General features: G+C 43.1%; 1 protein-coding gene across 1 annotated transcript; it reads left to right on the forward strand.

Annotated features, from left to right (window-relative positions):
* The first annotated feature begins 492 nt into the window (after positions 1-492).
* LOC122130857 (aldehyde dehydrogenase, mitochondrial-like) lies at positions 493-12,793 on the forward strand. The gene is made up of 13 exons (XM_042705678.1): positions 493-697; positions 1,678-1,782; positions 2,315-2,455; positions 3,543-3,622; positions 4,922-5,033; positions 7,873-8,001; positions 9,093-9,206; positions 9,335-9,437; positions 9,731-9,915; positions 10,646-10,810; positions 11,026-11,183; positions 11,347-11,461; positions 12,464-12,793. The coding sequence occupies exons 1-13, from the start codon at positions 581-583 to the stop codon at positions 12,494-12,496; spliced, it is 1,557 nt and encodes a 518-aa protein (XP_042561612.1). The 5' UTR covers positions 493-580; the 3' UTR covers positions 12,497-12,793.
* The last annotated feature ends 596 nt before the right edge of the window (positions 12,794-13,389 follow it).

Here is a 13,389-nt window from a genome sequence, read left to right on the forward strand (position 1 = left end):
ATTGTTTACAAGACGGAGGCTTTGTTTTGCCAGTCTGAAGTTCATCTTTGACTGCTCATGTATGCATTTACCGTTTACCAGTGCAATAAAGGCAGCTACAGTGGCGTGAACGTGCTTGAACTAATTATATCTGCACTGTTGCGTCTTATCATCGCATGGCTAATAATGTGTGTCAACAAACTATTCGGAAACACTGTTGTTAAGTGAGACTCAACAGGCTTCACTCATCACTTTTGCTGCCCTTGATACCCCAGTGTTGCACTTAATTGTGAGCACAGCAACGTCAGGCAAGTGAACAGAAACATACTGAGAAGATCATTGTGATACTATGATACTATGATTGTTTTGTCAATCGCTTCTGTATATTCGAATTCTTTGTATCACAATATTGATCTAGTAATGTCGCTGTGGATTGCTGAGTTCTTGTACTACCTTCATCTGCGCAGACTCAATCATTTTTTTCTCGTTCTCAGGGGCGGGCAGTGGACGTCAGCGTCGGACTTAAACTGTCCCGACGTTCTCGCACTCCCTGAACCCGTTAAACGAACGAAGGAAGGAATAGGTGTTGTCAAGTTGCACCATGCTGCGCACCGTGTTGACCCGAACTTTCCCCCAGCTGTCGAGGACCTCGTCGTGCCAGTATTCCGCTGCAGCTATCCCTGCACCGAACACCCAACCAGACGTGCATTTTAACAAGGTAATGTTAGGTATACAGCATACACTGATACACTGTGTGACGCGATAACGTTAGCGTGCGAAAAAGTTGGACAACTTAGCTTTACTTTTTTGCACCTGTTGATATTTTGCAGCTTATTTATGACATAGATCCAGACAGTGATTTTCAAAGTATGTCACTTGTTGCTCTTGAAACAGTGTAGCTACATGCTTGGTTGCCTGTCACGCGCACTTCCTCAACCCAATGTTTATGCTACTGTAGACTAATTTGACTTAACCTATTAGCGTTAAGTCATATCATCAGTTTGAAGAAGAGACCCTTGCTAATTTCATTTGAAAGCATAGAAATGTACTTTTTAAAATCTGTATTCAAAAGAACACCAGGATGTTTCTGTAGAGTTTTGGAAATGTAACGTGTGCTACGTTTGTGTAGTATACGTTTTGAAATTCAACGTGAGGTACGCACACACGCTTTATTGGCCCTAGGCCCCAGGATGTGTATGTGGTGAGATGACCTCACAAGCAGTGAATTTATCTGCTGTAGAAGTTTCACCAGGGTCAAGACCAGAGCTCGTGTCAAAGCTCAATGAAAAAATCTCATGGCCCATTCTACTGCAAAAGTAACATTCCTTGCATTGCAGCCTTTTCTGAACCTCAGAAAGTACATGGGTTACTTCATGGGATCTGGGGTGTCCCTGCTTATCAGTCATGCAAGTGCAAGTTGCACCAGGTTTACCTAGACTTCAGAGAAAACAATACAGATCTATTAAGTAATATACATTTTCACCAATTTTAGTACTGCAGAGTGTTAAACAGAAGTCGCTACCAAACGATAATTACTCTTAACCGTTTTGGCTGACAGAAAAGTTTACATGTTGTTTTTACAGATTTGAATAGTTATAAGAGTTTTTAGTACTCAGTATGGTCAGTTTTAATTCCAGGTGCAAGAGTTGTGACTAGACCCCGGTGGTCTAAACATCATATTTGTGTTTCTCTGCTCAGCTCTTCATCAATAACGAGTGGCAAGATGCAGTCAGCAAGAGGACCTTCCCCACCATCAACCCTGCCACTGGGGAGGTCATTTGTCAGGTTGCAGAAGGAGACAAGGTGTGTGGTGTGTGTGTGTGTGTGTGTGTGTGTGTGTGTGTGTGTGTGGTGTGTGTGTGTGTGTGTGTGTGTGTGTGTGTGTGTGTGTGTGTGTGTGTGTGTGTGTGTGTGTGTGTGTGTGTGTGTGTGAGATGGATCTTTTACATGCATGAGTGTCCATGTATGTGTGAGTAAGTGGGAATGTTGTGCGCAGTTGTCTTGGAGGCAGAGTCATGATTCTCACATTTCGCTGGCCAACATCATTATAACATGTTGCACTGCTTGAATAGGGTTTGTGTGTGTGTGTGTGTGTGTGTGTGTGTGTGTGTGTGTGTGTGTGTGTGTGTGTGTGTGTGTGTGTGTGTGTGTGTGTGTGTGTGTGTGTGTGTGTGTGTGTGTGTGTGAGAACTTGTATAGTAATTGTGTGTTTACTCCACGCTGGGTTAATGACCCAGATCATTTCCTTCCCTGAGTGTTTGTTCTCATCCCCCTCTCCCCCCTCTCTATCTCCTGCCACGTTTACTCTCCTCCTCTCTCGCTTTCTTTTGCTCAGGCCGATGTGGACAAGGCAGTGAAGGCGGCCAAGGATGCCTTCAGATTTGGGTCACCATGGCGACGGACGGATGCATCACACCGTGGGCTTCTCCTGAGCCGGCTGGCTGACGCCATTGAGAGAGACGCTGCTTATTTGGCTGTGAGTAACCACTTGCTTTCTCTCTGCCTCACTTAGTGCTCCTGCTGACATGATTGACTGTAACCGAAATACAGAGATATGAATTTGACTCATACTTGCTATTGGGAAATGGGTAAGAATTTCAGGATGGCCTTTGGACAGGATCTCCACACATGGACTTAGCTGAGCCAGGGAGGAAAAAGTGGGCCCGGTGGAATAATGCTAACCTAGCACTGAAGACAACAAAGCATTTGTTATTTTAGAATTAGCATTGTCGTATTATGTAAAATAGTTGTTGCGTTAGATAGTAATATATCTGAGTGCTCTGTCGATAACCAGGTGCCCCCACCAATATGTTCAACAAACAATACGTGATCAGTCTATAATTGGGCGTTGTTGTTTGTATAACTGCATGGTCATGAGGAAGCAGTAAAGCGGTTCTGTACAATTCAAATAGATGGTGAAATGTGCTGATAGCAGTGGGTAGTTATTGGCTCCAATAGTGTCTTTGAAAATGGCTTGTTTGTGTCATGCTGTAATAAGTAATAAGTGAATCAGAGCTATCGGGACACATTTTGTTGAAAAGGTTGGGTAAAAGACCTTTGTGTTGACAGTTCACTCAAGGTTATGCAGTCTCTAAACTGCTGAATCATTTAGCAACAGTGAATGGACTGGTTGGGCGGTTTACCCCATGCCTTTGCAGGGTTGTCATGGTCAAGCCGTTACAATGTTATCAGCTCAGAGTGGTTTCCGCATACACCCTAAATTTCCCAATTTAACAGTTAGTTGCAGTTTGTGGAAGGCCTGAAATAGGACAGTCTGCCCCCCCTTTAGGAAATGAAGTTGAAGGCCCTGTTACATCATGTTATGTTATTTTTATATGGTCATTAATCTTTATAATACTATTGCTGCAGCATACATGGAAGATTGTAGATTATAAGAAGCTTTCATTGATTTGAAGATTGATTGCTAGACTTGCTAGTAAATGTTGAGCTGCTTATCAAATGGATTAATTCCACTCTAGCCTGTCTTCAGGCGATGCTTGTTTCATCCTACTTGAAGTTACATAACCAGGGACCATGGCTAAACATGACCTCTTCCTTTCCAGGAACTAGAGACACTGGACAATGGGAAGCCCTATGCCGTGTCCTATATGGTTGATGTCCCCATGATTGTGAAGGTCTTCAGGTATGTGTCTGCATGTGGGAGAGGGATGATATTCTTACAGATTAGGGGAGCTGCAGAGTTTTTAGGGAATAGAATTTAAGGTGCAGTTGTTGATCCTGGCAAAAGATTGTTAATATTTGAACTCAACGGCTCAACTCAAATACCCCCCCCCCACACACACACACACTTTGTATCCCATTCACAGAGCCAGAGCTGTGTACAAACACCAGATCTGTTTTGATGTGCACACACATAACGGTCAGCCAGAGGACTGTGAGGAGAAATTCACTGAATTTGACAAAAAGTGTATTCGATTATAAACGAGGACCTCACCTTTTAATGATGCAAAGCTGCTAATGTTAGAGTGGTAGTAGATGATGACAAAAAAGAAAACACATTTGGCTCATGGCTGTGTTTTCTGCAGTCCCTGTCCATGGCTGTTTGACTAACTTTTTGCAGCTCTACAGTGACTTGCGTTGTGGTGGGCTACTCATTAACCCCATTCAACTACACATTAGACAGTAATTATGTGGTAACACCTGAAGAGGTCACCATTTGGATAACATTTGACAAAGTGTGGTGTGTTGGCCTGGTTTAGAAAGTGATGTTCTATTGTGTAACATTACTCTTTTGTGGCCGGGGTAAAGAAGGGCAAAACTGAAAGTTTAGCTTGCAGTTTTTACCCAAATATATTTGGTAAGTTACCCTCTGCATGCTCAGAGTATAAGGATGTGCAGAATCTATTAAGAGAATTCCGTGCAGTCCAGTAAGTATTGTTTACTTCGCAAGGTCTCACTAAAAACATTTTGTTTCAGTCCCACTAGATTAGAGATATATGTTCAGGACCAGGCCCACTCGACTGGGTTCATATGTATGGTCTTGTAGGACCAGTTTTAGAAGAAATTCCAGTTAACCGGCACGTGTACGTTCTTTTCTCTGAACTCTGACCTGGCATATCTTCACTTCAGTATGGAGTCTTGCAACAGAAAACACAGATGAGAGCTTCTGTTGCCAAAACTAGGTGCTTAGTGGGGAATTATATAAGTCAGATGTAGTTAACAAGAACAGGCACAGTCAGCAGATGGTGGATACAAATAGCCATTGAAACCACCCGTTCGGTAATCACATCTAATTATTCTAATAAGTGGATTTCAACAGACACGGTCACTGTTTCGAGGATTAAAGCGTGATCCTCCAAAACTTTTAGTGTCCCCAGATTAATTAAATCTGTGTCGGACCACCTTCTAAATTCTCTCCTACCGTGTGTGTTTGCGTGTGTCTTTTTGTGTGTGTTTGTTTGTCTGTCTTGGATGACTGCAGGTACTACGCAGGGTGGGCTGATAAGTGGGGAGGCAAGACCATCCCCATTGATGGAGACTACTTCTGCTACACCAGACACGAGCCCATAGGAGTGTGTGGCCAGATCATTCCTGTGAGTCAACACAGTGGGAGTATTGGGGGATGTTTATAAGATTGCTGACCAACTGAAAGAGGTCATGGCTACAAGACTTGAGATTGACTCTGCTACATGCTGTGAACACTAGCTGAAAACGCATGTATTGACTGTTGCGGGGAAAAAAGACTCGCATAGATCAGCTATGTTTGAAGTAGACACTTCATTTTCTACCAACAGAAACCGATGAGATACAGAAATACAACATAATTAATCACTTTGAAGAGGCTTGAGCCCAGATGTAAACATGCAGCACAGACCCAAAATAATGCATGAATTTTGTTTTGAAAGTGGTTGAAATGTGGAAGAAATGGATGGATTAAGTCATGCAGATGCTCCTTGCTCCAGATGTTTGTTAACTACAGCTCAGTGAACTGTGTTACTGATTTGGGAGAGACCGAGATGAAGGTTGTTCAGTTGTGGTGTTCAGCCACGGTGTGCTCAGTGGGGTTCAGCCACGGGGTGCTCAGTGGTGTTCAGCCACAGTGGTGTTCAGTGGTGTTCAGCCACGGGGTGCTCAGTGGTGTTCAGCCACGGGGTGCTCAGTGGTGTTCAGCCACAGTGTGCTCAGTGGTGTTCAGCCACAGTGTGCTCAGTGGTGTTCAGCCAAAGTGTGTTCAGTGGTGTTCAGCCACAGTGGTGTTCAGTCACAGTGTGTTCAGTGGTGTTCAGTCACAGTGTGTTCAGTGGTGTTCAGCCACAGTGGTGTTCAGCCAGTGTGCTCAGTGGTGTTCAGCCACAGTGGTGTTCAGCCACAGTGTGTTCAGTGGTGTTCAGCCACAGTGTGCTCAGTGGTCTGCAGACTTTAGTTTTGAGTAGAGAGGGAGATGGTGGGCCTGGAGGAGGAGAAAAGAAGGAGGTGCCAAACGAAGGAGAGCGGATAGGTTCTGCTGAGGACATTCCAGTGGAACGCTGCCATGTTGTGTAACAGAAACGCTGGCAAAAGTCATTGGTCATATAGTGTACATTTAGTGAGGCGCCTCTTGTGGAAGTGCTAGCCAGCCGAGGGCATGTTTTGTGTTGGGGTGTGTGTGGTTTCTGTGTGTAAGGATGCATATATCATTCAGAAGCATATCTAACAGGAAGGATAGACTGTACGTAATGGAACGTAATTTAATGTAATAACTAAATGTTTTGTTGAAACGGAAGAGAAACGTGCTCCTGACAAAATAACAAGAGAAATCAAGAGGAAGTAACGATATCCAAAGAATGTGAGGGAGAGTTAGTAGGCCTAAGAATACCTAACCACCATTTCATCATCTATACTTAGTGTAAATTTAAATGTTAACAAAGGTTTTATACATTTCCATATTTTTTTGTCCTGTGGGCTCTTTATACTAGAGACCCATTCAGAATGTCTTCACATTGGGATGGATTCTGCACTGCAGACTCTTTAATCTAGAGACCCATTCAGAATGTCTTCACGTGGGGGTGGCTTTAGAGTCTGGACTGCATCCTCAAACTGTCATGCTCACACACATTTCCTGTGACCGCTTTGTGAGGTCGTTAACCTGCAGGCTTGACTTTGCTACCTGTGATACCTTTGCCATCGGTGATACCTGCATTGTTGGTGCTGGTGTAAGGGCCAGGCACAACATAACTGCTAATGATTCCATTCCAGCACAAAAGCAATGATCGCTCTCAGTACCAGGGATGTTTTAGCTCCCTGTGTAAGGAAGATTTGGTGCTTTTGGCACACAAACTTGCTTAATAGGAGCTCATTTTTCATTTTGTTCAGGTTAGAGACCTTATAAAAAACCTTTCTGATTTCTGTACACAGTGTTGTTCATATATTGCCAAGATGTACTCGAAGATACAGTTTCACACTGACTCAGTACTTGGCTTATGAACCTTTCTAAAGATATTGCATTTGACCTCTTCAATAGGAGGTTTATGAGGGTTGTGATCTTGACACCTAAGCTTGATTTATACTTATGTCGGCGACACTTTTGAAACCATCGCTGACAGAAATGACGTCTTGGTTGACACTTTTAACTGTCGGCTGGAAGTGTCTGCTACCAAGAGAAATATACTGTCGCTGACTTCGTCACATAGTGTAGCACAAGTGTGATTGGCTAGACAGACGGCATGCGCTGTTGACTTCCTTGTTTGGGTTTTCGGCTCTCAACAGCTGTTTTTTAAATGGAGGTGATAGAGGAAAGGCTAGCGGAGCTAGTGAGGAAATATCCCCACCTGTGTATTGCCTGTAACAATGTAACGGCTGAAGAATGGAAAGTTACTGTTGGCGTCGTCCGCCTACGTCAGTACGTCGAGTGTCACTCGACCGTTGAGCGGAGGAGACTGTTCCCTGAAGCATAAATGCAGCAGCATGAGCGACACTCTCTTTTTTTGTCGGCAACCATATGCTGAGCGACACTTTCCAATAAGCATAAATCAAGCTTTAGTCACCAAGCTGTGGTTCTCTGCTCAAAACAGTCCAAGAAAAAAAATTCCAACATGGACACTGACAGATTTCTAACATTATCATGTTAGTTCATGTTATATGTGTAGTTTGTTCATTTCTGAAAATGCTCTACTATACTATGCAACTGATTGAAATCAAACCTCGGTTGTGCAAACTGCTTGTTCCATTAAATGGAATGACCCTACTCTGTAAACTCTTAACATACCATGTGAGCCAACTAATCCAGTCTCAAAAATTCAGGTTTCCTTTTGTCATGGCATAAATTTCCCTAATGGCTTAATATTGCAAAATGATTGCTTTTAACTGTGCTGCAATTGTTGATTGGTGTATAAAACTGAAAGCATCCTTTAATCCTGTCCCCTCTTCCCTTTCTTCCCCCGTCTCCCATCCCAGTGGAATTTCCCGCTGCTGATGCAGGCATGGAAGCTGGGCCCTGCTCTGGCCACAGGCAACACTGTGGTCATGAAGGTGGCAGAACAAACCCCCCTCACTGCCCTCTATGTGGCCAACCTCATCAAGGAGGTGGGTACACACCCAAACACACATACTCGTACACCTAGTGAGCTCTATGTGGCCAACCTCATCAAGGAGGTGGGTACACACCCAAACACACATACTCGTACACCTAGTGCCCTCTATGTGGCCAACCTCATCAAGGAGGTGGGTACACACTAGGGGTGGGAATCTCTTGGCACCTCACGATTCGATTCGATTCCGATTCAGAGGTCAACGATTCGATTCTAAACCGATTCTCGATTCTAAACCGATTATCGATTATCAATTCTAAACCGATAAAACGATTATCGATGCATCTCCATTTTGAAAACATTTGAGTTTTCTACTCAGAGTCTGCAATAATCGATGCCGCTTGCATTTCAACACAAAATGAATGTGTACAAAAAAAAAATAAAAAATTATAATTTTAATTATAATTTTTTTTTTTTTTTTTTAATTATTAAAAAAATCGATTATGAACTTTTATGAATCGAGACAGAATCGTTCTAGAGAGAATCGAGAGGAATCGAAAAATCGATTTTTCCCCCCACCCCTAGTACACACCCAAACACACATACTCGTACACCTAGTGAGCTCTATGTGGCCAACCTCATCAAGGAGGTGGGTACACACCCAAACACACATACTCGTACACCTAGTGAGCTCTATGTGGCCAACCTCATCAAGGAGGTGGGTACACACCCAAACACACATACTCGTACACCTAGTGAGCTCTATGTGGCCAACCTCATCAAGGAGGTGGGTACACACCCAAACACACATACTCGTACACCTAGTGAGCTCTATGTGGCCAACCTCATCAAGGAGGTGGGTACACACCCAAACACACATACTCGTACACCTAGTGAGCTCTATGTGGCCAACCTCATCAAGGAGGTGGGTACACACCCAAACACACATACTCGTACACCTAGTGAGCTCTATGTGGCCAACCTCATCAAGGAGGTGGGTACACACCCAAACACACATACTCGTACACCTAGTGAGATTTGTAGGACTGAAGATTAAGTATAAATGGCACCTTTTCCCCCCCCCTCACAAATGAAGTCATACTCAAGAGTATACATACTATTGTGTATCTCCATTGCTTGCTTCAGGTGGGATTCCCCCCTGGCGTGGTGAACATTATCCCCGGCATGGGCCCATCAGCTGGGGCTGCCATCGCCACGCACATGGATGTGGACAAGGTGGCCTTCACAGGGTCCACTGAGGTGAGAAACCTCCCTCGGCTCTTTTCCTCCATCTCATCTCCCCCACTCACTTTCAGCAAACAGCTTTAATGTCTCTGCAGGTGTAGGTCAGATGATATGCTGATATCTACATTGTGTTCCTCCGACAGGTGGGCAAACTGATCCAGCAGGCCTCAGGCGCCAGCAACCTGAAGAAGGTCACCCTGGAGCTGGGAGGAAAGAGCCCAAACATCATCATGTCTGATGCTAACAGTAAGTTGTGCTTTTCATACTGCCTCAGGATTCATTTAACTATAATGCTTGCTATCTCATTTTTATATATTTTGGTAACATTATTTTCACAGTCTAAATGTAAATGCAATTTTTTTATCTTGTCTTCAAATCAAAATTGATGAAAGAGGAAAGATGATATTTCTTTGTGTGGCTGGCGTTCATTTGTACTGTGCTCCTCTGAAGTGACCTTAATGTGTGGTCTATTTTATATTCTGTGTCCTCGGAAGTCACCTTAATGTGTGGTCTATTTTATATTCTGTGTGCCTCTGCAGTGGAGGAGGCTGTGGAGCAGTCCCACTTTGCGCTGTTCTTCAACCAGGGTCAGTGCTGTTGTGCTGGATCCCGCACCTATGTGCAGGAGAGCATCTACGACGAGTTTGTGGAGCGCAGCGTGGAGAGGGCCAAGAAGAGGGTGGTGGGAGACCCCTTCAACCTCAAGACTGAGCAGGGACCTCAGGTAAAGGGCGAGAGACGGTTGCATGCAGCGGTATGAGTTAGTCTGACTCAAAGATGGTTATTAAATACTCAGTTACACACATGCTCATTCTCATTCATGCCTATGCATGGCTGTCTCTCAATCTCTCAAGGATTTTTGACAGCATATGCCTATTATTGTGTTAGTTTCAAAAGCACACTGTGTGCAAGACATCAAGACCCCCTGAATTGAAAATGAACAATTTTTTTTACTTCTGTACCTGGACATTTTTGTTTATTTTTCTCATAATTTCACATCAAAATCCAATAACTTTTTCTTTGTCTGAATTTGAAGCTCCTGCCTTCATGCTTAATCTAGGCTAAGTTGGTAGACAAAAAGGATTATATCATACATATTTAGCTATATCAAATAATGCATGGCTTAATCACCATTTTGTCCCACTGATGGTAGTCCGATCACAGGAAAAATGGTGAGAAAATGTGTTGCAGATATGATGCTGCCATCTCAGAGTATGCATGTTATACTTGCACAGCTATACGTACTTATTGAGCCATCTCCGTCGGACCTCAGGTGGATGAGCAGCAGTTCAAGAGTATGCATGTTATACAATAGTATACTGTAGTATACAGCTATACATACTTATTGAGCCATCTCCCTCGGACCTCAGGTGGATGAGGAGAAGTTCAAGAGTATGCATGTTATACTATAGTATACTGTAGATACTTATTGAGCCATCTCCCTCGGACCTCAGGTGGATGAGGAGCAGTTCAAGAAGATTCTGGGCTACATTAGCACTGGGAAGAGAGAGGGTGCCAAACTGATGTGTGGGGGAGCCGTGGCAGCGGACCGGGGCTACTTCATCCAACCCACTGTGTTTGGGGACGTCGAGGATAACATGACCATCGCGCGGGAGGAGGTGGGAAGACTGGTGTTGTGTTGTGTTGTGTTGTGTTGTGTTGTGTTGTGTTGTGTTGTGTTGTGTTGTGTTGTGTTGTGTTGTGTTGTGTGTGTGTGTGGCATTGTCATGGGCAGATTATGTTAAGAGATGTATGCTGTGTATGAAGTCAGTAGAACTTATGCTCAACCTACTATTTTATTCCACCAAATAAGTCCACACTTTGCCTTTTTCAGATCTTTGGCCCAGTCATGCAGATCCTGAAGTTTAAGTCGGTCGAGGAGGTTATAGAGAGGGCAAATGACAGCATGTATGGCCTGGCTGCAGCAGTCTTCACCAAGGACATCGATAAAGCCCACTATATCTCCAATGGCCTGCGGGCAGGAACTGTCTGGTAACTGCCCTCAGTTCTTCAATCGGCATACAGCCCTCTTACCACAAGAGACTGAACTGCTCTGTGTCCGATGTTGAAGTTTCTTGTTCTTGAGATACCAGTAGTAGAGATGCATTCCAATGATGTTAACTGCTGAGTATTGTTCATTCTTTGTTTTGGTCAGGATCAACTGCTATGATGTGTTTGGAGCCCAGGCTCCATTCGGTGGTTACAAGGCCTCAGGAAATGGCCGTGAACTGGGAGAGTATGGCCTGGACAACTACACAGAAGTCAAAACGGTGAGAACACACCTTTTGCTTCAAACAACTTTCCCATTATCTGCTGGAGATATGACACAGAGCAGGCCTGGCGTCTATTACAGTGGAGTTTGTGCACTTGAGGCATACTGGTATTGACGGGCAGAGGGCAGTTGAGGCCCACTCGTGGGCTGTGCTGGGCCGGGACATTTACACAGCTTGTGTTGCTGTCTCTCAAGAGTTAGACCAAATCAAACTGGCTTCCAGGCCGCAGAAAGCTTGGCACTGTTTGGGATGACGGGTGTTGCACCACCCCCCATATCAGATAACTGTATTTGCCAGATGATTTCAACAAGTCACTTGAGAATTTCATGTAGTTAGTCCTTCAAAAGGTTTGCTGGGTAAACAGCGGATGATGATATAACTATAGAATACCAGTAATATCATAGGCCGTTGTAGATCAAAGTATAGGTTTTGCACATTCTGTGGAACTGGACTGGATTTTACCCCCTGAAACATGTTACATCATGCACACAGTCCCTATTTAATAATTCATTTTCTGGACAGTTTTTAATCCTTCTAGGTGATGTCAGTGGTTTTAGTTGTGAAGAAAATTAAATGCTTCTAGACCTATAACATACACTTAGTTGCCAGTTTATTATTGTTATACAAGTTAATAATATATTTATTGCAGAACTGGTGCATTCGTTTTAGCTCAGTGTTCTAAATAAACTGGCAACTGAGGGTTTGTCGGAAGGCTAATACATAGACGTTTCTTCCTGCCCAGACATGCACACAAATACACAGAAGAGCTGAAACTGAGACACAAAATATGTGCACAGTATGTTTTTGATGACGAACACTATACATTATGATGTTATATTTTTTATTTCCATGATGAGTATACAGATAGTAGTTTGTACTGTACTTATAATGCCATAAAATCATAGCTGTACTAAAATTGATACAATCTAACATATTTGAATAGCTAACAAGATTTTGTACTGTTTATGTGGTTTACTGATTTATTTGTCTTCCTTGCAGGTGACAATCAAAGTTCCACAGAAAAACTCGTAAGGAGAGATTTATGCTTCCCAGTCCAGAGAAAATAGCTTAATACCCCACTTCAGCACTTCCTTCAGAACCATTGTGTAATTGTATTAGTTCTGCCAAACAGAGCCATATCTGAAAGCAACTGTAAGGAGTTCCAACAACAGCACAGTTGGCTTTGATAACCCCTTTGTGCACGACTGTATGAATCTAAATATAGCTACCTTTTTGTTCTCTGAATGTGAGTTTGATGTGTACATTTTTACAGATGGCAATGTGAAATTTGACTCAGACTGTTTTGTTTAATAAATGCTTTGAACACTATAGTGTGTTAATGGAAGACTTGACCTTTTCACGAACACGTAGAATCTATACCCAAATCCCTTTTTTTGTGATATGGCTTTCCCTCCCCTAGAGGGCGGGTTTTTACCAAAACGCGATTCGTTTTGGTAGTAACGCAATTATACACATCCAACACTCTGTAGACAAAATGTTTGACCTTAGATCAACGACAACCACCGTCCCTTCCGAACAATGAAGACACAATTACTTGCAGCTAAGGTACCTGTAGTATTGAAGGAGAAGACTTGTAATGTTAAGTCAAATTGAGCAAACACTAAGTTAGCTTATAGCTAAACATTTGAGGAGATAACGTTATTCGCCAGACCACTAGGAATGCCCTTATAAACTCCGTTGTGCAGTCAATTAGAGAAACGTGCATACCCAATTGTTCATGAAGTCACACAGTTTAAATTATCACACCATAAACATAAGTAACAGTAACATTGTCTTGTGATGTCCCTGTGATAATTTCTGAATGATCCGTCTACAAATACTGAAAAAATGCTTCAGTGATGAAGCCCCATATAATTAGAGGTCTATTACATGCCTGAACATTTCACAAATTAAAAACACTGTTC

This window comes from Clupea harengus, unplaced genomic scaffold (genome assembly GCF_900700415.2).
Source record: "Clupea harengus unplaced genomic scaffold, Ch_v2.0.2, whole genome shotgun sequence".
Lineage (NCBI taxonomy): Eukaryota > Metazoa > Chordata > Actinopteri > Clupeiformes > Clupeidae > Clupea > Clupea harengus.

Coding starts and splice junctions, on each gene's coding strand:
- LOC122130857 (XM_042705678.1), top strand. CDS start 581: ATGCTGCGCACCGTGTTGACCCGAACTTTCCCCCAGCTGTCGAGGACC. Junction 9,207..9,334: donor CCTTCACAGGGTCCACTGAG/GTGAGAAACCTC, acceptor TTCCTCCGACAG/GTGGGCAAACTGATCCAGCA. Junction 9,916..10,645: donor AGACTGAGCAGGGACCTCAG/GTAAAGGGCGAG, acceptor CTCGGACCTCAG/GTGGATGAGGAGCAGTTCAA.